The following is a 25,157-nucleotide window of genomic DNA, read 5'->3' on the forward strand; positions in this document are numbered from 1 at the left end:
GTAATTTGTAAATTCTTTGCAAACCTTATAAATGTGAGCTATAACAATAATTATTACCATGGTATTGTCTCTTAAGCTTTTAGAGCCTCCAGAGTTAATTTTTTCTTAAACTCAATATGTATATATTTAATTACATACATAGATTTTATTTTCCCCCAACAGAATATGGGTTTCTTGAGGAGATTCTTTGACTTTTGTTTTAATACCCCTAGCACTCAGCATAATGCTTGGAACAAGCTTAATACATGTTTATTGATTAATTTAATCTTTGTGTTTATTGTAGACTAGTACCACCTTTTAAAAATTTTTATATATTTTATTTTCCCCTGATTAAATTGTCAGAACAATTTTTAACATTTGGTTTTTTTTAAGTTTTGAACTCCAAATATTTTTCCTCCTTTTCTCCTTGTCTCTTTTCCCTGAGATAATAAAAATCAGAATTTACGCATGTGCAAAAAACACTTGCATATTAATCATTTTGTACAGAGAGATGTGAATAAAAGAAAATGAAAGAAAGGTGAGAAATAGAATGTTTCAGTCTATATTAGACAATTATCACTTCTTTATCTGGAAGTAGATAAGTATGCTTCATCATTACTCCTTTGGGATTGTCTGGGATCATTGTATTGCTGTGAATGGCTAACTCATTCATAGTTCTTTATTGAACAATATTGCTGTTGCTGTGTACAATATTCTTCTGGTTCTGTTCACTTCACTTTGCATCAGTTCATTTAAGTCTTTCCAAGTTTTTCCAAAACTATCCTGCTGGTCATTTCTTATAGCACAATAATATTACAATCATATATCACAGCTTATTTAAACATTCCACAATTGATGAGGGAATTCAAAGTCTTAGGCTAGTTTTCTTGTACCAATCCCCAGGGATAAGACACTGATATATAATCATGGACAAATATTTATTCTGATACCTGCTTCCAACCAAAAGCAAATTGTATTTTTCCCCTATCCTATGCCCCCTCCCCCACCATTTTTCTCCCCCCATGGGAGACCCATGGGAACTCAGGAAAAAGACATCCAATACAGTTAATGAAGGAGCCCTACAAAAGAACTCATTGAATAGAAGTGACTCTTGGATGGTACAATCAGGTTAGCTGTGGCAAGAGATGGAGAAGCTTCATGGAAAAGCTTGATACTATATTGTAATAACTGACATTTGTATACTAAAGCATTTTATGTACTTTTTCATTATATTTTATCAAAAAATATAGGCGGTAGGTATATCTGCTGTCTTTATCCATATTTTTATGTGAAGAAATCAAGGTTCATAGTCATATAGCGAATAAATATTAGATATAGGATTTGACCCCAAATTTCTCCTGACTCCAAGTCCAACATTTTCCCTACTACATGATGAGAGCAGAGGCCATACGATTATAGAAGCTCATAGACTTAGAACTGGAAGGAAATTTTAAAATGATCTAGTCCCACCCCCTTACTTTGTAGATGAGAAAACTGAGGTCCAGAGAAGTTAAGAAACGACCAAGTTTATGCAAAGTAGCAAGTAGTGTTGTAATTGGAATTTAACAAAAGGTTAAACTAAAGCAGATCTGAGCAAGATAATATTTAATAGCAGGGACATGCTGCCTGTCAATAAATGGGACAATAGATTACCTCCATTTAGACCAAAGACCTTGAGAAAAAGGACAGTTACCCTTTTATAAGTCTGGGGTAGTAGAGAGCAAAAAATAGAACAAGGCAAATGATATCATGGGATCGAGGGCACCATGATTGGTTACAAAGCTGAGGTGCAGAGATTGGTTGGACGTTCAGTTAAGGGGACTAATAACAAACAACCCCTCTCTCTCATGAGATTAAGAAGTGCTCATTGTTTGAGGCTAGGTGCAAGATAGCATTCCAGACCTTGTGATAGCAAACCAGACATTGCTGAAGACGGTTTGATGGAGTCAAGATATCAGGTCTGATTCCCTTTCTTTCATATATATTCTCCAAAATTAGCAAAAATTCTTGAGACAAGAAGAGATGGATTTTTAAACTTAACCAATTATAGGCTAGGCTATAAACCATAATCCACTTAAAATCTCAGATAATTTCAGTTTTTAAATATCCTGATTTAGACATTCTAACAAGACAAGCTAAAGGAAGAAACTTTTTTCAAAAATCTATGAGAATCTGACTTGTAATATGAGTCCTTCTAGTTGAAGAATTAATATTCACTAAAATAGACATATGAGCTGGGGCAAAGTTCTTTTCTAAATTAATAACTGACTCCATTGTCATTTAACTTCCTATAAGTAACTTAGCAAACTTGCATTGATATATTTAAGAAATTCAAATACAAACTGAAAAATCAAAAGCAAATACTTTTAAATATCACAAAAAATAGAATTCTTAAAATTTTGCAAATTTCTGACAAAGCAGAAGGATAAAAGTGTACAGAAACTCTAATACAAAATGATACCCATGCATTAGAAAGGTGTGAAGAAAAGTGCTATGTGTGTCTTATATGAAAGGTTTTTATTGATGAGGTACCATCCAAATTTAGCTTTAAGAATAGAGAAGAATAGGTAAAGAAGAGAGGAATGAGGAAGGAATTGCATTAATCCATTAAGTAATTTTTGGGTTTGGTCATTCAACTAGTTATGGAGAACTCACACAGAGCAAGTGCTCACAAGAAAGCGATACACAAGGCACTCTCAAGAACTTTAGGACTGATTTTATGACCTGGGAGATGCAGAAGAAACGTGCAAAGTTGGAGAAGGCATCCCAAATGTTCATAGGGACAATTTGTGTCCTACTTGTGGCAGAGCATTCCCAGCTCATATCGATCTGATCAGCCACAGTCAGACAAACTGTAACTCGACTGTAACACAGTAATGTCCCTTTGGTCCTTTTTGAGAAGAAAGGACAACAACCAACCATTTGACTATAGCATTATTCTGTTATATGTCTCCATCTTCTTTAGAAGGGATACTTTGCTAAATAAATGCCAAAGTCCAGATAAATCATGTCCATACCATTCCTCTTTCCTATTAGTCTAATAATCCTGTCAAAAAATAAAATAAGTCTGGCATGATGCACTGCCTTGTGGTGATCATTTCTGCTTTTCTAAATGCTGACACAATATCATTGTAATAATTAATTCTAGAATTTTGCTAGGAATCTTAGGTTGATTTGGCCCCTTTGGGTTGAATAATCCGTCCTCTGGTCTCTGCTTACATCTACTGTTTATCTTCTTCATGATTTCTCTCTCATGAGAGCAATTCTATAAGCATACTTGTAAGTTTGTTTTCTTTTTCCCTAGAATCTTGAGAGATGGTCTGTGCAAGCCTGCTGTTTTGAAGTCATTGAGGAAAGCTACGTGCTCTCTTATCACACCTCCTTATTTAATAAATCTCTATTTTATTTAAGGTGAAACTGGGACCCAGGGAGACTAATTGACTTGATCAAATAGATAATGATAGATCCAAAGTTAGAATCCTGGTGTTTTTATTTCCAAGTGAGTATTTTTCCCTTTATACCATGGCGTCGGCGACAGAGATGGTGGAGAAGTTGATCAGCTGTTTAGAAAACCTAAGCTTCATTCATATCTAGTCTCCAAAACTGTTCCAGTGATTTCATAAGATCACCATGACCTTAGATACCCTCCAATCAGGACACTTGATTTAGAGACACCGAATTATATAATTGTGAAGAGAAAAAAAGTCTTTTGCAGGAAAAAAGATGAAAAATACAATGACAAAATTAAACATTGTGGGGGAGTAAAAAAATATTCAGATGATGACCAGATGTATGGATACCCTGCCTCACAGGTTTTCAGCACAATCCAAAGCAAGTAATTGGACACTTCTGTATATATACCAGGTTTCCCTTTTCGACCACAACCTTCTCCCTAGCTGATAATGCCCACTTGGTACCATTTTTTCTGGTTATTCTTGCGGTTGCAAACCAAAGGTCCCCCACTGTCACCCTATAGGGGAGAAAGAAAAATATTATACCAATCATATTCTAGTTGGAGCAAGACAATTAAAAACCTTATTCTGACACTTTTTGTCTGTACAACCTTGGGCAATTTTTATGGGCCTTTGTTTTTTTCATAAACAAAATTAATTAAGGTCTTCCAATTTTGCCTTTATATCAGTTCTTATCTGTATCCTCTTCTTTCCCCTGATTCTTGAGGTCCCCCATCACCACTCACTAGCTTGCTGGTTGGTTGGCTTAACACAAGCTTCTCTCCACTTCAGTCCATCTTCCACTCAGCTTTCAAAGTGATTTTCCTAAAGTTCTCACCTTCCTTCCCCAATAAACTCCAGTGGCTTCCCATCACTTCCAGAATAAATATAAAATCCTCAATGTAACATTCAAACCTTTCTTAGCCCTCTTATGCCTTCCCCCCCTACCTCCATATATACTGTAATCTAATTATATTGGTCTTTTTTATATTACTTGAATAGAATATCGCAAATATTCAGACTCCAAGTATATTTCCTGTCTTCCTTATCCTTTTACCTCCTGACTTCCTTTCAAAGTCTCAGATAAAATCCCGCTTTCAACAAGAAGCTTTTCCTCCATTAATTCTAGCGTCTTCCCGATATATACTATCTATTTCCAATATATATACTGTACATATCTTGTGTGTATATGGTGGTTTGTATGTTGCCTCCTCCATTAGAGCTCCTTGAGAATAGGGACTGTCTTTTATTTTTCTTTGCATCTTCAGTGCATGGTACAACACCTGGCACAGAGTGTGTACTTAATAAATGATGGATTAGTCTATCATCTAAAGGGTAGTAGCTAAGTAAGGGAATTCTACCTCTTGAAGGAATACAAGGAAAGCACCTTTAATTCTTGTATATAATAAAAGCATTTTAGATTACAGGATGTTGCAACAAAGCTTAGCATTGCATCTTCTCATGTCAGATGTCAAGGAGGAAGAAGTAGCCTACACTGAAATGCCCCTCATCCAGCCATGGGGTCACAAAGATTCTTGGGAGTTGAGTTGACTGTGAATCTAATGACAAGAGTCCTGATTACCTGGCAGGTGTCTTTTTTCCTTTTGCATCCCAAGCACACAGCATGTTTTCAGTGAGCAAGAAAACTTTTGCTTGGCACTCCTTCCAGTCTAAGAGGTCAAGCTTGACTCTTTGCAGTGCAGTATTCATTTGCTTCATGGGTGCTAACCAAAAGGAAAGACAGATCAAGAGAGGAAAGGGGAACCTGAAGTAAGAAGCTATTCTTTGGTAGAATTTAAATACCTCTACACTATAGAGATCTGATGATCATTAATATCCCTCTCCTTTAACTCAAGGACATCTCTGTGTTTCTGTGTGTCTTTTTATCTTTGTCTCTGTTTCTGCCCCTTTATCTCTCTTGTCTCTTTTTTTCCTCTCTCTCTCTCTCTCTCTTTCTCTCTCTCCTCTCTCTGGTTCTGACTCTTTCTCTGTCTCCCTCCTCTCCTCTCCTCTCCTTCCTTCTCCTCACTTTTTCTCTCCTTTCCTCCCTTCTCTTCTTCTCTCCTTTTCTCTCCTCTTCTTTCTTCTCTTCTCTTCTCCTCTTCTCTCTATTTCATCACTGATTTTGGCTAAGAGTAGAAGTCTTTTAAGAAGAAACAAAAAGACAATCTAGTTCTTCTCAAACCATCATCCAAGCAGGAATCAAAACTCCAATCAGGTCTAGGCTTCCCCCAACTCTTCACCCAATATTTTTTGCTTCATTGCCATCACCATGACACACATCTTGAGTGCCCCTTTTGGGAAGGTGCTGGTGGCACAAAGAGTTATGCCCTTTACAAGAATGAACTAAGATCCTGCCCTCCTGCCCACCAAGAATCCTCCTTTCTCTTTAGCAGTTTGATGGTGTAATGGCTTAAGTGTAGTCTAAAAGTCAGAAAAACCTGAGTTTAAATCCAGCCTCAGACACTTTTCAACTGTGGGACACAGAGCAACTCATTTATCCTCTCCCTAAGTTTCCTCAATTGTAAGAAGGAAATCATAACAGCATGTAATTCTGGCTTGTTGTGACAATCAACTAAGACAGCATCTACTGTTTTTTTAAGAGTCAGAAAAAAGCAGACAGAAGAGTTCAGCCCTTTATATCCTATCCATTTCAGAGGTAGACCATTAGTTTTGCTAGGAAAAGTCTTTTGCCCTCACAAAATGCCTTTTGAAGCCCTACAAATCTATTTAAAAATCCATTGACAGACACAGGAAGAATGAGCGGTTTGTTACCTTTGTTCAAAAGTATATTTATTGTTTTGCCTCCTTTTCCTCCTCTGGTATCTAGCAGGAACAGGTTCTCTTAACACAGAGATTAATGAAATGTGGAATATATTTATTCAGCTCCCTCATACATGTAAGCGTATGAGTGTGATAACAATGATTATAAGGGAACTTTTATGCCACAATTTGGGAGAGTAAACCCATTTCAACAGGGCTTAATTTACCCTTTGACTTTAAGGAATTTCTTGAGGTAGTTAGGTGGTACATTGGATAGAGAAGATGGCTTGGTGTCAGGAAGACCAGAGTTCAAATCCAACCTTAGACAGCTTAGATAGCTGTGTAACCCTGGACAAGGCCCTTCACTCTGACTGCCTCAGTTTGCTCAAGTGGGATATGGGGATAATAATAGCAATCCAAAGACATTTAAAGTATAGCAAAAAAAGACAGAATGAGTTAAAGTTTGTGGGGAAAAAAGACTATCAAAATGTATGGATACCATCATTATTGAAATAAGCAGATTAGTAGGGGAAAGTTGGTCTCGTCTTGGGGTTCTGCTCCTGTCTCTACCATGTAATAGTTGTGTGATAATGAGCAAATACTGAGCTTATTCCCAAGACAACTATCTAAGATTATGAATTATAGAAAGATGACAATCTGCTTCAGTGGAGGGACTGAACCAGGGATTTCCCTCACCCCCCAACTAAAATGGATGAATGAGATAGAGAATGCTGATTTTCCCACTAAACTTATATCATATATATATATATACACACACATTTATCCAGCATCTATTATGTACAAGGCACAAGGACTGCAATAGACTCTCATTTTCAGGAGCTTATAACCAATCTACAAGGGCTAATGTGACAAAGATAGGTACAATACAAAGTAGAATGAGATGAATACAAAAGAGAGACAAAAAGTGCTCTAAGAAAATTTGAGGTGGAAAAGGAGATTTTTCCCAGAGGAAAATCAAAATAAGCTTCTTGAAGAAAATGATAACTGAATTGGATATTGAAGCAGGGGATGTTTTCAATAGCCAACAATCAACCAATGAATATTTTAAGTACTTTCTGTGTGCCAGGAATTGTGCTAGTTGCTGGTGACACAAAGAAAAAGCAGAAATAAGTTCCTGCCTTCCAGAAGTTTATATTCTAATGATGACGGAATGCATTCCAGGCATCAGAAACAAATGCATAAATATCCAGATGTGAGATTATAGAATGTGATATTGGGGAATAATTAGTAATCCATTTGAAGGAAAGAATTGTGCATTAAAAAGAGACAGAGAAATAGAGAGACAGATAGAGCAATAGATAGATTTATAGATCAACAGATTTCTGGATAGTAGATAAATAAGTAGATAGCTAGATGGATGGATAGATAAAGGATTCATAGATAGAAAGAAAGAAAGAAAGAAAGAAAGAAAGAAAGAAGGAAGGAAAAAGAAAAAGAAAAGAAGGAAGAAAGAAAGAAAAAGAAAAGAAGGAAGGAAGGAAGAAAGAAAGAAAGAAAGAAAGAAAGAAAAGAAAGGAAAAGAAAAGAAAAAAAAGAAAAGAAAGAAGAAAGGATTGATGGATGAATGGATGATAGACAAGAATATTTAATAGATATGTGGGAGCCATATTTTGGAGTTTTAAGTATCCAAGAGTTTAGACTATACCTTTAAGCCATTTGGTAATTATAGAAGATGATTTCACAGAATCACAGAATTATGGCATGGGAGGGAATTTTCAGAGCCCATCTATTTCAATTTATGCCTAAATGAAATTTCCCTTTATTTTTCTAAGATTCTTTCTAGCTGCAACATTACATAATCCTATTGTGCTGCTATAATCCCAGTTGGAGGAAAAAATCCCAGAGGGTTTCCACAAGGGCTTGCCACCTCTTTCACATTAGATGAGGTAGTACATGATGCCAGTGGAGCAGAAATTGTACCTTTCTGATCCAAAACAAAGAATAGGGCTTTCTAGATAAACCAATACTTTTTTATAGGACAAGCAAATCCTCAGAGATTTTTTATTCATGGCCACACAGGTTTGAGAGGTGTTAGATACTTTGGAAAAACCACTCACTTGTGAGTCTCCATCCAGATACCCAGCATTCTTTCAAATTGTCTATGTTTTTCATTATGCAAATGGGTGTTTTCTGTCTGCTAAATTCTATAGGAGAATTGAGCAACATCAAAGCAATGTCATGGTTCATAAATAGCTGGTTGAAGTTGGGGTGAAGAATGAGCTTTTTCACATTTTTCTTCTCCACTGTCTTCCTGTCAACTTCCCCCAATTCCATGATTACTTCCAAATGGTCTGTGCTTGGTTAGAAACAAAAAAGATGAGGAAAAATTGGGAAATAGCAAATAGGAAGACAAATTAAGTAAACTCAAAACAGCTAAGTGATGTCATGGAAAGAGTGCTGGACCATTATGAAGGCTATCATGTGGAAGAGAGACTTGAACCTTTTCTAGAGTTCCCAAAGCAAGGAGACAAATTTCATCTAGTGGATAGCATGGCAATTCAGTGGGATGAGATCCTTGGCTGGAATATGGCTCAGAATGGGGGTTTCTGATTAGTGTACAATATCTCTCTTCAAAACATGAAGCTTTGCTAGATACCAGGACTGATGATTATGCATTATTCTTTGGCAGATTTGTTGCCCAGTATCTCTTTATATAATAAACTACTCCCTTAACAAAGTGCTACTCCTGGATTACAGATCTGACCAAGTAATTCCTATGCTTAGGTTCCATTTGGGGTTCATCTAAGTGATTTCCCTCTAGAATAAAATATAAACTCCTTTAGGTCTTAAGATCTTTAATTATCTTGCCTCTGTTCTATCTACCTCAGTTTTCTTAAATACAAAATGAGGATAATAAGTATTTACTTCCAGGGTTGTTGTGAGAATCAAATGAGATATTTATAAAGTTCTTAGCGCAATGTCTGATACATAGTAGGTGCTTAATAAATGCTTGCATTTTCTTCTCCCTTCAACTCCCCTCCTCCCATTCCACATTATTTATTTCCTTACACTCTGTGTTCCAGCCAAACTGGCCTTCTTGCTATTTCCCACATAGAACATCTCTCCCATCCTGCCTCACCACTCTCTGATGTTTCCATGTTTTTGTTCAGGTGATTTCCCATGCCTCGAAAACTTGTTCTCTCCTTGTTGTTTCATAGTGAAGCTTATGTACCACTTCTTAAAGGACTCCTACCTGGGTTCTCCTATTTGTTAATGCTCCCCAATTACTTTGCATGTTATATTCATTTATACATGTTGCTCCATCCTTCCAGTAGCAACTTCCTTCTTAGATCAAGGAGAGTCTTACCTTTGGTTCCCTAGCTTCTAGCACGTACATATTTGTTGATTCATAATAATTACTTGTCATTTAAAAAAAGATCATTGGCAATTCTGAGGAGAGCAACTGGTTTTTCCAACAGTTTTTGTCAAAGGAGATGTTATTATTATTCTATTACAACATGGCTGTTAGAGGAATTTATTTCACTTCATTATTCATGTTTGTGACAGTTTGGGTTTTCTTCCTTTCTCAATGGAAGGGAAGCAGTGGAAGGGGGAGAGAATTCAGAGCTGAAAATAAAGTAGATTTTTTAAAAAAGAAGTTTTGAGTTGAACTATAAGATCAGAATCCAAGTGAGCTGGGAACTGAATTAGGAGAAATGAAATGGAGGCGTTGAATGCAGATAGCTTTTTTCTAGGATTTTGGTTGTGAAAGAGAAAATGAGATCTTGTATGGTACCTTCAGAGTCATGAATTTCTTTTTTGTTTTGCTTTGCTTTTCTAAGAATAGAAAAGTCTTGAACATGTTTATAAGCATGATGGAAGAAGCAATAGATAAGGAAAGATAGATTAACAATGAAAAAGAGAGAGAGGCAGAGAAAGATAGAGAAAAAGGTAGAAAGAGAGAGGGGGAAGGGAATGGAAGGGAGAAGGGGAGGGAGTACTGACTCTGGCAAGGGCCAAGAAAACTTGAAAAAATGTTCACAGATCTTCAGAAAGCAATATAATGGAATGGTGTGCCAGGGAAGATAATATCAAGGGGTTCTGAGCTAGAGAGAAGGGGAAAATAGGGAACTTAGCCTCTAGGTTAACTGATTACAATAACCTGGTTACAATAGTTGGAATTAATGCCTAAGGAAAAAAATACTTGATGTCTCTCTAAGAGGGAGAATAGTGTAGTCAAAACAGTACTGGAACAGATATGGGTCTGCCTCTAAGTAGCTGAATGGCCTTGGATAAGGTTAGGTCTACTTTTTCATTAAGCACAATGATGGAGTTTGAGTAAAGGATGTCTAAGGCCTTGGAGTAGTTAGGTAACATAGTGGATAGTGTGTTAGGGTTAGCATCAGGAAGATTCAAAAACAGGATCATACATTTACTAACTGTGTGACATGGGAAAATCACTTAACCACTCTCTGCCTCAGTTTTCTCAACTGTAAATGGGGTGAGTATTAATATTTACTTCCTGAGTTGTTGTGAGGATCAAATGAGATAATAAAAGTAAAGCTCTTAGCATAGGTCATAGTAAGTGCTATATAAATGCTAGCTGTTGCTGTGGTTGTTATTTTAATGCTAAGATCCCATAGTTAATATGATGTAACTAGAAGGCATTTTCTGTGCTTATATATATAGATGCACCCAATAAAAAAGCCTAGCAAGGAAAAAAGGAGTTAACTACAGGGAATTGTCAGGAGCCAATTACATAAAAGCAGCTGGCTCCAATTTCATTCCTGTGCTTTGTTTCAGGGCGGCCCCATTTGTCTGAGTGTGTGTATTCCACAAGAATAAATCTTAAAAGCACAGATTACCTTATTCTGTTTTACTCTATAGGGAAGAACCAACCCGAATGGGTATTGATTGTAAAGAACCATGTTTAAACTTGATGAAAAGACTGGCCTGACAGTTTGGGGCTGTCCCCAAGTGGAAGAGGCTGCCCAGTCCTTTTAGTTCATCCTAGATTAGACCACCAGGCATGTTGTAGAGAGGGGGTTTGTTCGGATATGGGTAGACCCAGAGACCTCTGAGATTTTTGTCATTCTATAAAGAAAAAAACAAACAAATGTATTTTCTCCATACTTATTTTTTATCTATGAAGCAGTGGGAAGCAGTTAGAATCCACCACTTATCTAGTATTGATCCTCCACATAAATGTGTGTTATTGAAATAGATGCGCACTTGCCATGGAACTTCAGAATTAGAAGTGTCGACTCCCCCTAGGATGGGGGAAGCTTCATTTTTCGAGGCAGGAATGATATGACCACAGGAAACTATTGGAAGAAAAGAGGTGAAGAAGGAAAAGAAAAAAAAGGAGTCTCTGTCTGGGTTTGCACATACCTTGGAAAGGAAAACTCCTTTCTTCCCTCTTTTTTCAAACCTGGGAAAGTGAATACACTCATGCTGCAGTGGAAAGGCTGCTGTGCTAGTTGTCGGGTGAGCTGGGTACCCATCACAGCTCTGCTACTTAGTGCTGTATGTCTTTGAGCAGCTTCTTGAGAAAAGAGGGCAGGGACTGCCTTTGGACTTTTTTTTTTTTTTTTGTATTCCCGATATTTATTTAGCACAATGCCTAGCATATAGAAAGCATTTAATAATTACTTCTTCATGAATAAAATTAAGCATTTGAATTCAACTCTAAAGAAGCCTTCTCTGTCTCTCATATTCCGTGATCCCTAGAGATTACAGCAAGGACAACAGTTGGCTAGAGGCTCTCTGTCTTTTGAAGCTGTTTCTTCCTTGGTCAGGAAACTGGTTTCTTTTTTTTTCTTCTTAATTTTATTTTTAATTTATGGAATAAAACAAGTATTTCCATAACACTATACAATGAGACAATTGTACATAAAACTGCAAAACTATTATGTACAACTTGTTCTTCATTTCAAAATTCAACAAAAGCATCATGTGATTTTTTCCCTTTTTCTTCTCCTTCTCTTCCTCCCTCCCAACAGATGGTTACCACCAGATATAAATAGATATACATATATACGTACAAACATTATATGTATATAAATATATATGCAAAATTATTCTATAGATTTCTATTTATCAGTTTTTCTCTGGATGCAGAGAGCTTCTTTCTTCTTTAGTTTTTTAATAGTTAACTTGGTTATTTATAATGGACAAAATAACTTATTCACTCAAAGTCAGTCTTAAAACAATATTCTTAGTTCTGCTCATTTAAATCTTCATTATTTCATGCAAGGCTTTCTATGTTTTTCTAAAATCACTGAACTTATCATTTCTCATAGCACAGTAGTATTTTATCACAATCATACACCACAACTTGTTCACTCATTTCCCAACTGATGTCCATCCTTGCAATTTTCAATTCTTTGCCACCTCAAAGAGAGGTTATAAATATTTTAGAGCAGATAGGTTATTTTCCTTTTTCCATATTTATCTTTGGAAATAGACCAAAAGTCAAAGGATATAGGTAGGCCTTTAATAACTTTTTGGGCATAATTCCAAATTGCTTGCCAAAATGCTTCATTTTACAATTACACAAATGAGGACTTAGTGTCCCAGTTATTCCACATCCTCTCCAACATTTGTTACTTTACCTATCATTTTAACCAATCTGGTAGGTATAAAATGATATCTCAAGTTGCTTTAATCTGCATTTTTCTAATCAATAATGATTTCAAACATTTTATGTGATTATAAATTGTTTTTATTTCATTTTTAGAAAAAATGCCTATTCATATTCTTTGATCATAAGGATGGTGACAAATCTAAAACTGTATTATAAAGCAGCAGTCATCAAAACCATTTGGTACTGGCTAAGAAGTACAGTGGTGGATCAGTGGAATACATACATGCAACACAATAATCAAAGCCTATAGTAATCTAATATTTGATAAACCCCCAAACTCTGGAATAAGAATTCAGTATTTGACAAAAATTGCTGGGAAAACTGGAAAACATTATGTCTGAAACTTGGAATAGACCTTCATCTCAAACCTCATATGAAAATAAGTTCAAAATGGATTCATGATTTGGGCATAAAAGATGATATCATACAAATTGATACAAATTAGGAGAACTTATCCTTTGACCATTTATCAATTGAGGAATGATTCATATCCTTTCAGATATGACAAAGTTCTAATTGCCATTTATTAATTTTCCTCTAATTTTTACTCACTATTTTGCTTTTGGGTCTCTCTTTACCCTATCCCTATTACCTTATCTTCTCCCCTTACTCTCTTATTCCTTATTTTATCCACCCCTTTAATAAAATTCCCTCATTTTCTCCTTCCCCCCTCCTAATCTTATCCTTTACAACCTTTTGAATGTCCTTCCCCAGTCCTAACCCCTCCCTCATCTTCCCTCTCTAGAAAATAAGACACTTCAATCTCTTCACAGATGTATACTTTGTTTCTTTCAACCCACATAAGACTAAGGTTCCAACATTATTTGCCCTCCACCCCTACCTGTTTCCCCTGACTTAGTTTTTCCTTTCAACCCCCTTATTATGAGATAATCCTTCCTTTTAACCTTTTCCTACTCAATTTTGCTTGTTTGGGTTTTTTTTTTAAAAGAATCACCTTACCATAACTCAGCCACAACCTTTCACTCAAATTACCCTGATTTAAAAAAAAAAAAAAATTACAAGTACTGATAACATTTTCATATATCATAATAAGTAAACAGATTAATTTTGTTCAATGCCTTATAATTAGTCTTTAATGATTTCCTTATATTTCTTCAGGATCTTCTATTTTGAATTTTCCATTGAACTTTTTGTTACAAATATTTAAAGGTCTTTTACTTCATCAAATTTCCATTTTTTTCTATTGAACATTATAATGTGGGGACCAAGTATGAAGTAAGGATATGGTGAAGAACTTACAGCAATGTTAAATTCTATCTGTATTCTATCTTCTCTAAGTCTCTGTGACCTGCATAAGTATGTTCAATGTTTAGGCTACTAATTGCTTAGATTTTTTGATGACATTTATGTCTGTCCAGGCTATCGATGTTTAGGCTACTAATTGTTTGTTTAGTTTTTGAAATATATGATGACATTCAATTAACTGATGGGGAAGGGGGGGGGCATCTATCTCTTAATGTTCCCCAAACTCATGATATAATCCTTTTGCAGTTAATCCTATAAAAACTGTATATCTTCCCTTAGTCCTTTAGCCCTTTTACCGTGAGCTTTCTTTCTTTCCCTCCTCACGGTGGAATTGCTCATTCTCATGAGAATTTGTTAAATAAACAACTTTTCTGCTTTTTACTTCAAGAGGTCTCTGAGAAGTCATTTTTGGATAGGATTTTCTATCCCTAACAATAATTAATTTTGCTAGATAAGTTATCTTGGGTTGCAATTCCAGCTCCTTTGCTCTTTGAAATATAATGTTCCAGGACCTATGGTCTTTTAGTGTAAAATTCTTGTAAAATTCTGATTGGTTTTCTGCAGGATTTAAATTGTTTTCTTGTTGTTTGCAATATTTTCTCTTTAGCCTGAAAATTTTGGAACTTGGCTAAGATATTTCTGTAAGGATCTTTTTCAGATGGTAATCAGTGGATTCTTTCTATTTCTTTTTTACCTTCTTGTCTTAGAACTCTGGGCAATTTTCCTTAAATATTTCTTGTAATATTGCATCCAGATTCTTTTTTTTTTGATTGTAACTTTCAGGTAGTCTGACAATTCTTATATCGTATCTCCTTGATCTGTGCTCCAGATCAGTTATTTTTCTAATAAGATGCTTCAGATTCTCTTGTAGTTTTTCTAGTTTTATTATATTTTGATGTCTTATAATGTCACTCAGCTCTACTTTGCCCAATTCTAGTTTTGAAGGAGTTATTTTTTCTGAAGATTTTGTATTTCCATTCTAATTCTAATTTTCTTTCTCTATTTTCATGACTTTCTCGAATTGCTTTTTTCCTTTAGTTATTTATCATTCTTATTTGATTTTTTCATTCATTTTTTCTTCCTAATGATTTATTTCTTTTTCCAACTGCTTAACTTTCTTTTCATTATTTTCTTGAATTGCTTTTTTCCTCTAACTTTTCCTTATTCTGTCATTCATTTAATTTTTAAATTCCCTTTTAAGTTCTTTCAAGATATTTTTAGGGCTTGTGATCATTTGACATTACTCTTTAGGGTTAAAAGTGGCTTTTTAAGGAACATTGGGAAATGAGTGTAAACTGTGAGCATCTTTTTTGTTTTTCTTCCCAGATTATTTTTACTTTCTGAATACAATTCTTTCTTTGCAACAACAACAACAACAAAATTCGGGTCTGCACATATATATTGTACCTAGGACATACTATAAGATATTTAATCTGTATGGGAATGCCTGCCATCTAGGGGAGGGGGTGGAGGGAAGGAGGGGAAAAATTCGGAACAGAAGGGAATACAAAGGATAATGTCGTAAAAAAAAAATTTACCTATGCATATGTACTGTCAAAAAAATGTTATAATTATAAAATTAATTAAAAATAAAATAATAAAAAAGTGGCTTTTTGCAAAATCTCACTCTCTTCCTTGGAATATGAACTCAGATTTTCTTTTACACTAATGTAGCTATCAATGATTGGGTTCTTTTTCCTTTGCTTACTTATTTTTATTTTTAATTTATCTTATTTTTAGCATTTAATAATATTATTATCATGTTTTACTTCTAAGTTGTGGGTAATGTGGCCCTAGATCTCAGGTCCTTCTTACTGTTGCTTTCTGAATTCTGTTGGGAGGGAGGGGCTCAACCTTAGGGACAACTCTCTAACTCCCCTAAGCCGCAGCCAAGCTGTCACAAAAAATGTTTCTGCTCCCTGCAGTACCACACCCACTGGACATGTGCTCATCATTCCTTCTCACCCACAGCTACAGAAGGAGATCACATCTGGTCAGCCCCGCTAGGCTGAAACAGAAGGGGCTTCTTCAATCTTCCCTCAGCATCTGCTATTTTTTAGCTGAAAATTTGGGAGGTGAAATTTCTTGAGGTCAGAATTCACTGTTTGTTGATTCAACGGCTTAGGTGTTTACACTTCCCTCAGAGCAGATCTCAGCCCTAGAGTCTTCTTCTAAGGTCCTCTCAAGATGTCCTAGGAGGACAATTGCTTTGCCTCTTTATTTTTGCTACTCTATGTCATTTTATGGCAATTTTCTGTCTGTTTGTAATTTCCTCTCCTTTCTGGAGAGTCTGCACATTTCTGACCTATTCTGCCATTTTCCCAGAATGCATATTTGCCTTGTTTGGAACAAATTTCAGAAAACTTGGGGAGTAATTGACCTTTCAGGATATATAATCATCAATAGAGTCAGGAAGCCACGGTTTTCAAATTCTGCCTCAAACACTTATAGCTATGTGATCTGGGGCAAGTCTTTCAATCTCTTTTTCCTTGTCTATAAAGTGAAAAGCCAACTCAGTTATTAAGGATAAAAGGGAAAACACATGTAAATCCATTTATAAAACTTAAAACATTACACAAATTATTGTTATTGTTAAAACATCTCTGATATTTACTGCAAATATCAATATGTTTGGGAAATGAAGATGATCATAACGAGGGTGTCCCCAAAGTCTCTGGGAATGGAAAGGCTAATAAAGCTAATTAAAGCTTAAAACTGCACAAAGACTTTGGGGATGTCTTATAGCTGTCTATATGCATATGCATACATCCATGCCTATATGCATGTATAAATGCATATATAAATATATCTATAATATTTAAAATATACATAGATACATTTGGGAAATGAAAGTCATGACATATATATATATATACATATATATATAACTAAACATAGTTTAAAGTATCATTTCAATATATTTTTAATTATATCATTAAATATACATACTCAGACTGGTGTAGTTGTGTAGATATCTAGACCTCTCTGTGTGTATATGTATAGATCATTTGTTTTTCATCATTTGATCTCAAAGGGGAATAATGATATCATGAGGATGATGTCTTGATTTATATGTGAATTGGACTTGAGGCAAAGCTGTGCACAAACACATATATACATATATTTCCAACCAAACAATAACAGATATTTATTAAGGCATTAACACCAGGCATTGTGCTAAACTCTGGGGATACAAAAAGAAGGAAAAGACAAATTCTGACATTTTGTGGCATAGGGGATAGAGAGCTGATTCTGGAGTCAGGAACACCACAGTTTTAAGTTCTGTCTCTGACATACACTGATTTTTTGATCTCGGAAAAATCAGTTATCCTCTCAAAATATCAAGCACCTACCAGACACAGATTGTAGAGCAGATGCTAAGCCACTGTTAAAGGGAGTCTGGTGTTTAAGTAGGGTCCAGGAAGATGGTCAAGTTTTAACCAAGGTGATTCCTTATACTAATAAAATAAATTATGTATATGTATATGTATAATACATATTCATATACACACATATAGATATTTACTTGAAACCTACTGAGGTAGACTATGAAGCAATGGGAATTATTTTCCCTTAGGGGACATGTACTTACCTTCAGGAATATTTTTTCCTAATGTATTTTCCAATAGTGGAAGATGAAAAATCATTAAGAGCAGCAACATTATGGTTGTTTCACAGTTGTCTTATTTCCTTACAGATTTAGCACAGTCTAGTAGAGTTATGGGTTCCAGAAAGTCAAAAGTAACAGCCTGACAGGTATTTCATAAATTTGAGAGATCCGTGTTTACTAGCCATACATGACATCACATGACTTATTCACAACTGCTGAGGTCACAGTAGAGCCTGGTGCTTAAGCAGGGTTCAGGAAGATGGTCAAGTTTTAAGAGAGGTAATTTCAAGAGCACTGAATTCGGAAGAAGAAAGGAGTAGGTTTGAATTCCTCCTGGGTCATTGCCAATTTTGTGACTTTTCACACAATCTTTTTGATCCTCAGTCCCTCATATAGGGTAATAATATTTTTAATACTTATCTCACAAAGCTATTTCGAACATTAAATAAAATTGTGTGTATCTATATATGTGTATAAAAAGATAGTTTCATAGATAGAAAGATATTTACATATGTAAATATATATAAATACACACATATAAATGTTTTTCAATTAAATAAAATTAATTTCCTACTCAGTGTTAGACACTTGTTTTTGTCCTTCATTTGAAGAGGAATAATGACATTATTGAGTGATGACTTGTTATGAATTGGATTTAATTGAGGCAGAATTCTATAGTCATCAGGTTCACTCCCTTTTCCAGAGTCATGACTGGTGATGGACTGGGATGCAGGGAATGACCTACTTTGTGCCAGGCACTGTACTAGGAATGGATGCAACAGTTCCTACTGGCAAAAAAGAGTACATTTTAGTGATGGAGGACAACAAGGATTGATATGTAAACACTACATACATATCTATAAATTATATACAGAATATATATAAAGAAAATTAACATAAAGTAGTTAAATATAAGAGAGTTTGAGAGGAAAGATATCAGCAGTTTAGGGGATCAGAGTTGAGCTGAGGAAAAGATTCTGAGAATGGAGTTAAGAGAAGAGTGCATTGTAAATTTAGGGTCAGGTCCTGTGTGAACGGAGAAATCTCCACCATGGTTGGATTACAGAATGTGAGGGCAAGTAATGAACAATGAGAATGTTTGAAAGATGGAGTCGAAGCAAGATTATAAAAGGCTTGAAAAGCTTGATTCTAAAGGCAAGCCACTTTTTACTGAGTAGGAGAATGACATAATTATTTTAAAAATTTAAAAATTATGTAATATTGTTATTTTCTCTAGTTATATGTAAAACAATTTTTTAACTTTTTTGATGCAATCTCTGGAATAATGAGTTTCCTTTTATTAAAGCTTTTTAATTTTTAAAACATATACATGGATAATTTTTCAACATTAATCCTTGCAAAACCTTGTGTTCCAGTTTTTTTTCCTGCCTTCCCCAAATCTCCTCCCCAGATGGCAAGTAATCCAAAATATGTTAAAAATGGTAAAAATATGTTAAATCTAATATATGCATACACATTTTCACAATTATTTTGCTGCCCAAGAAAAATCAAATTAAAAAGGAAAAAAAATGAGAAAGAAAACAAAATGCAAGCAAACAACAACAAAAAAAGTGAAAATATACTATGTTGTGGTCCATACTCAGTTCCCACAGGTCTCTCTCTGGATGTACATGGCTTTCTTCATCACAAGTCTATTGGAACTGGCCTGAATCATCTCATTGTTGAGGAGAGCAATGCCCATTAGAATTGATCATCGTATATTTTGTTGTTGCCATATATAATGGTCTCCTGGTTCTGCTTATTTCACTTAGCATCAGTTCATGTAAGTCTCTTCAAATCTCTTACAGATACATATTTATGGAAAATTACTTAAGTCAGAGAAAATCTGTCAATTATACGAGGAAAACTGAAGTAAGGTGAGACTAGTATCAGGGAACCAAGAAAGAAGACTGCTGCAATAGTCTAAGCAGAGGTGACTTGTGGGATGAAGGGATAAATAGTAAAGTCTAGTGAAAGTTTTTTTGAATATATTTTATTTCATTAAATATTTCACAGTTATAGGTAAATTTTTAACTTTTTAAAACTGTTTCAAATTCTCTTCCTCCATCCTGACCTTTCTCCATCCTTTAAAAAGTGTGCAATATAATGTTGTTACACATATCTAAAGTCACTTAAAAATATTTCCATATTAGCCATGCTGCAAAAAAAAAAAAACAACACACATGCACACATCTACAAGCAAAAAAAATAAAGTTAAAAACAGGTGTATTTCAATCTATATTCAGAGTTCATTAGTTCTCTTTTGAGAGATGAATAGCATTCTCTATTATTTTAATTGTCCTTTGGTTATTGTCTTGATAAAAACATCTAAGTCTTTTGTAGGTGATCAGCCTTATAATATTCCAGTTTCTGTGTACAATGTCATAACAATCATATGCCAAAACTTACTCAGCCATTCCTGAATTGAGGGGCCATCTCCTTAATCTCCAATTCTTTGCTACCATAGAAAAAGTTGGTATGTAAAGTTTTTTATAAATAGATAATTTTTCCTTTTGATTTCTCTGGGATATTTCTGGGTCAAAAGTTTTGTAGAGTTTTATAGCTCTTTGCGCAGGGTTCCAAATTTTTTTTCAAGAACTAAACTAGTAGTTTACAACTGCAACAGTACATTAGTGTCCAAGTTTTTTCCATATCCCTGCCAGCATTTGTCATTTTCCTTTTCTGTCATGTTACCCAATCTGATACACATGAGGTAGCATCTCAGAATTGTTTTAATTTGCATTTCTTTAATTAAGTCATTTAGAGCATTTTTTATGTGACTAAGATAGCTTTGATTAATTTCTTCTTTTGAAAACTGCCTGTTCATATCTTTTGATCATTTGTAAATTTATCAATATAACTGGAGAATGTCTCATATTTTCATATAGTTAGTGCAGTTCCTTTTATATTTGAGAAATGAGGACTTTATAAAGAAAAAAAAAAAAAACTTGCTGTAAAATTTCCCCCGATTTCCTGTTTTCCTTCTAATCTGGGGCTGCATTTTGTTTGGAAAATCATTTAAATTTCACGTAATCCAAGTTAACCCTTTTACTTCCTGATATTTTCTCTACATCTTATTTGCTCATAAACACTACTCTTATCCTTTTTTTTTTTTTGCATTTATCCATATTTTTGGCATTGAGTGTGAGAGAAATTATTTTCTATCATATTAATAACATGTTATTATTTAGGATTCAGGCTTTTTATTTCCTCATTAAGAGATTAGACTCTGTAAACCAGTCAGTCAGTCTCTGAAGGATATTGCCGGTAGATAAGATTCCCCAAATCTTCTGGGAACACGCTTTCAATTTTGTGCAGGACCCCATCCAACAAGAACATCTTACTTCTGTTTAGAGTATAAACAAAATCTAATCCAGGTGAATTCCAGCCCTAAAGCATTAAGTCTAGCTAAGCCCTTTTACTCCACAATTGGAGTTTAGGGTATCCAAACAATTAGAGTTTAGCAGAAAATCATCTAGAAGGATCTGGGTTGAAAAGGATGCCTTTGTCCAGATTGCTGGAAGTGGCTAAGTCTAATGAGCATCATATTCTCAACAGGAGAAGCTAAAAGCTTTCAGCCCATTCCCTTATTTGAAAGTCTATCCTCTTATTAGTTGTTCACCAGAACTGATTTTCACTTTTCAAGGGCACCCCTTTTCCAAAGGACATTTCTAAGATTTTTCCTGAAAATCAATTTTTTTCCCAAAGGTATTTAAGCTTTCATTAATCTTTATGGTTTTGTGTTTGGTTATCAAGAGAAGCCACTGATCATTACTTTATTGACTATTAGCTACCTTAATTAATAGATCATTAATTACTCAAAAACTATAATTTCTTTTTCTTTTATTTGTCTCAAGTATGAGATGTTGGCTTATGCCTATTTTCTAGTGCTATAAAATAATTCATTTGTAATTTAATTGGCATGACACCAAATAAGTAGATTAACATAGGTAGAATTGTTATTTTTATTAAGTTGACTTAGCATAGCCATGAGCAACAAATATTTTTCCAATTGTTTAGATTCAGGTGTATTTGTGTAAAGAGAATTTTATAATTGTGTTCATACAGTGCCTGGTTTTGTCTTGGTAGGTAGATTTCCAAATATTTTACATCATCTTCAGTTGCTTTACATGGAAGTTCTCTTTCATTTTGTTAAAGTTTTTAAGGATATTAGAAACTTAAGAATGTTTTAAGGCAGTAGAGAAGAAACTAGTAGATGGGAACAGGATAGTATTGATTGAGATTGCAATCTGCTAGAAAAAGCTGGATATGGTGGGATGAGGAACATGCTTATTTATAAAGGGGTTGGCCTTGGCAAGGAAAAGAGCCACATTTGTGTCAGATACTGGGAGAATGAAGAGAGTGGGTTTTGACATGACGACTAGGAAAGAAGAGGGAGCTCATATTGAATGGTCTCAATTTTCTCAGTAAAGTAAGAGGCTTTGTAAGTATGAAAAGACTTATGAAAGCTGATACAAAGAGTTGAATCTGGAAAAATGACATATATAATGACTACAACAATAAAATGAAAAGAACAAAAATCTCCAGCAAACTCCAAATTGAATACTATCTAATTATAACAGTCAAGCTTGGCTCTGAAAGGATAGGAAGAAGCAGTGATACATCATTGTATTTATGGAGACCTACGGATATGAAACACTGCATATATTAATAGATGGAGCTGCGAACTTACTTTTTGTTGAAAAGATTTTTTCTCTTTTTTTTTTTTTGTTGTTATACAGAATGGATCTTTGGTAGGGGAAGTGAGGGATTTTGAGAGGAAAAGGGGATCTGAGTACAAAAAAAGGCAACAAAAATCTTCATACCTTTTCTCCCAAATTAAAAAAAGCAACTATCACTTTAAAGTATGAGATATTACTACTCAGGACTGATTCTGGAAGGAATTAACCTTCTCTGACTAACTGCAGTTAAGTTAGTATAAAACTATTAGGGAATAGGGAGAATGCTATTTCTACGTTTCTATATTACAGACATATTAACATGTTAAAATAAATGGCTTAGCTTATACTTTCTTAAAGGAAAGAGTCCCAGTGTCAAAGATAACTCTAGGTATAGTCAATAAGCTGAATTAAAAATTAATAAAAGGCAGAAAATTTTTAATTTAAAAAATCTGAATTTAAATACCAAATGAAAGTGGTTTTTCCATACAAATAAGAAGAGAACCAGGGGGAAGGGGAGGAGATTGTACAAAGAACTGCGAATTTCCATTATGTACAGTGTGATTTTCCTTTTAAGTATATGATAAATTCAACATGTAATTTTTAAAGCTGTCCTTCTTGTTCATGTTTCTTTCTGACCTTATTTGAACAGAGTTCTTAAGTGACAAGAAGGGTGAGTTGTTAGAACCTAGGCAGAAGGAATCCTTGAATATTCATGTAAAAAGTAATGTTTGTGGCAGCCCTTTTCGTAGTGGCTAGAAATTGGAAGGTGAATGGATGTCCATCAATTGGAGAATGCTTGGATAAATTGTGATATGTGAATATTATGGAATATTATTGTTCTGTAAGAAATGACCAGCAGGATGAATACAGAGAGGCTTGGAGAAACTTACATGAACTGATGCTGAGTGAAATGAGCAAGACCAGGAGATCATTATACAAGGCAACAAGATTATATGATGATCAATTCTGATGGACGAGGCCATCTCCAACAATGAGAAGATTCAAACCAATTCCAATTGTTTAGTAATAAAGAGAGTCAGCTACGTCCAGAGAGAGAACTATGGGAAATAAGTGTGGATCACATCATAGTATTTCTACTCTTTCTGTTATTGTTTGTTTGTATTTTTGTTTTTTCTTCTCAGGTTATTTTTACCTTTTTTCTAAATCCGATTTTTCTTGTGCAACAAGAGAACTATATAACTATGTATACATATACATATATTGGATTGAACATATACTTTAACATATTTAACATGTATTGGATTACCTGCCATCTAGGGGAGGGGGATGAGAGGAAGGAGGGGAAAAGTTGGAATAGAAAGTTTGCAAGGGTCAATGTTCAATGTTGAAAAAATTACCCATTTATATGTTTTGTAAATAAAGAGCTATAATAATAAATAAAAAAGTAATGTTTCTGATAGGGCATATAGGATAGATGAGGCCTTCTCACAGGGAAGATTCCCATAGAACTTTCATCATCGATATTTGAATGATGGACTTTAGAGTCAGGAAGAACTGAATTTGAAATCCTACCTAGTTGTATTACCATGACCTGGTTATTTAACTTCGCTGAGGCTCAATTTTGAGACCTGTAAAACATGGGAAATATTCCTAGAGTACCTGCCTCACTGTATTGTTGTGAGGTTCAGAGAAGGTACTTTGCAAAGTATGATATGTCAGTCATCAATATAAATCTGCATTCTGCCTTTCATATTTAGAAATGTGATTGAAGTCAAGGATAAATTTAATCATGTAGGAAACTCCTGGGTTTGAGGATTCTCCTCAAAGACACAAACACAGCTCACTTATGACTTTCTAGATAAGTCTCAGGGAACTGCCTCAGACACAGAGAGATTAAGTCATACAGGTAGAAAGTGGTAGAAGTGGGATTTGAATTCGTTCTCCTGATCCGATTGCTCTTATCTGCTACAACACTGTATCATTATAAAATATACCTGTGAATTAGTATTTTCCCCTCTTCTATGGTTAGTAAAAATTGAGATGATAATGAAAATAAGAGCTATGAGAAGTATAATTTTAGGGAGAATTGAAAGTTGTAACGTGCTGTTGTCTCCAGAAACTGCCGATCGCTCTCTGGGAGGAGATCTGCTGTCTCAACTCATTCTCTCGGCCAGATTCTTCTTCCTGGTAGAGACTTTCCTCGCTTGCTCCATGTTGCTTCTTTTATCTTCCCAGAGAATGGGCGTGGAATAACTCAGGGGCTTCTGGGAAAATTACTTCTACCAATGAACTTGCTCCTTTTAAACATTAAGCTCCTCCCCAGGAGTTCAAAGGGGTAAAACTCCCAGTAAAGGCCGGAACTAGAGAATTGTTAAGTACTGACTTAGCACTTAGTAAGAATCTAATATCTCATTAGCACTTCGTAAGAGCCTAACGGAAAGTGGAATGCAAAGTATTAGAGGCTCCCCCAGAATTATGGCCATCTTTGAGCACTGAAGATGGCTAGGCCCTGAAGGAAATCCTTTTGCCACAAGTAAACCTTTTCAATCCATTCTTGGCTGGCCAGGTGCTGTTTGGCCAGCATTTTGGCTGTTCAAAAGTCAGTCTCTTAGAATGAAATAGGGAGAGGAGGTGACACCTCTATACTTCATGCCTTCGGTAATTATTTCACTGAACCCCATTACTACAAAGTTCCTGCATAAATCCTTGAGATATATACTATTTTTCCTCAAACTTTCAATTATATTGATTTTTCTCTTTAGAGAAAGTGATGAGAAATGAGAAACTGGTTGTGTTGTTTTTCTGTTCATTCCTTTAAAGGATGCAAATTCATCTTA

At 34.9% G+C, this 25,157-nt stretch overlaps 1 protein-coding gene across 1 annotated transcript; it reads right to left on the reverse strand.

Annotated features, from left to right (window-relative positions):
- Nucleotides 1–3,322: 3,322 nt before the first annotated feature.
- On the reverse strand, nucleotides 3,323–25,101 carry LOC141555019 (serine protease 52-like). Its single transcript, XM_074287553.1, is given in 6 exon segments — nucleotides 3,323–3,949; nucleotides 5,014–5,030; nucleotides 5,033–5,155; nucleotides 8,273–8,511; nucleotides 11,293–11,479; nucleotides 17,660–25,101. Coding segments are annotated over 6 exon segments (927 nt in total). The 5' UTR covers nucleotides 17,730–25,101; the 3' UTR covers nucleotides 3,323–3,658.
- Between the last annotated feature and the right edge of the window lie 56 nt (nucleotides 25,102–25,157).

Source organism: Sminthopsis crassicaudata, chromosome 2, assembly GCF_048593235.1.
Source record: "Sminthopsis crassicaudata isolate SCR6 chromosome 2, ASM4859323v1, whole genome shotgun sequence".
Taxonomy (NCBI): Eukaryota; Metazoa; Chordata; class Mammalia; order Dasyuromorphia; family Dasyuridae; genus Sminthopsis; species Sminthopsis crassicaudata.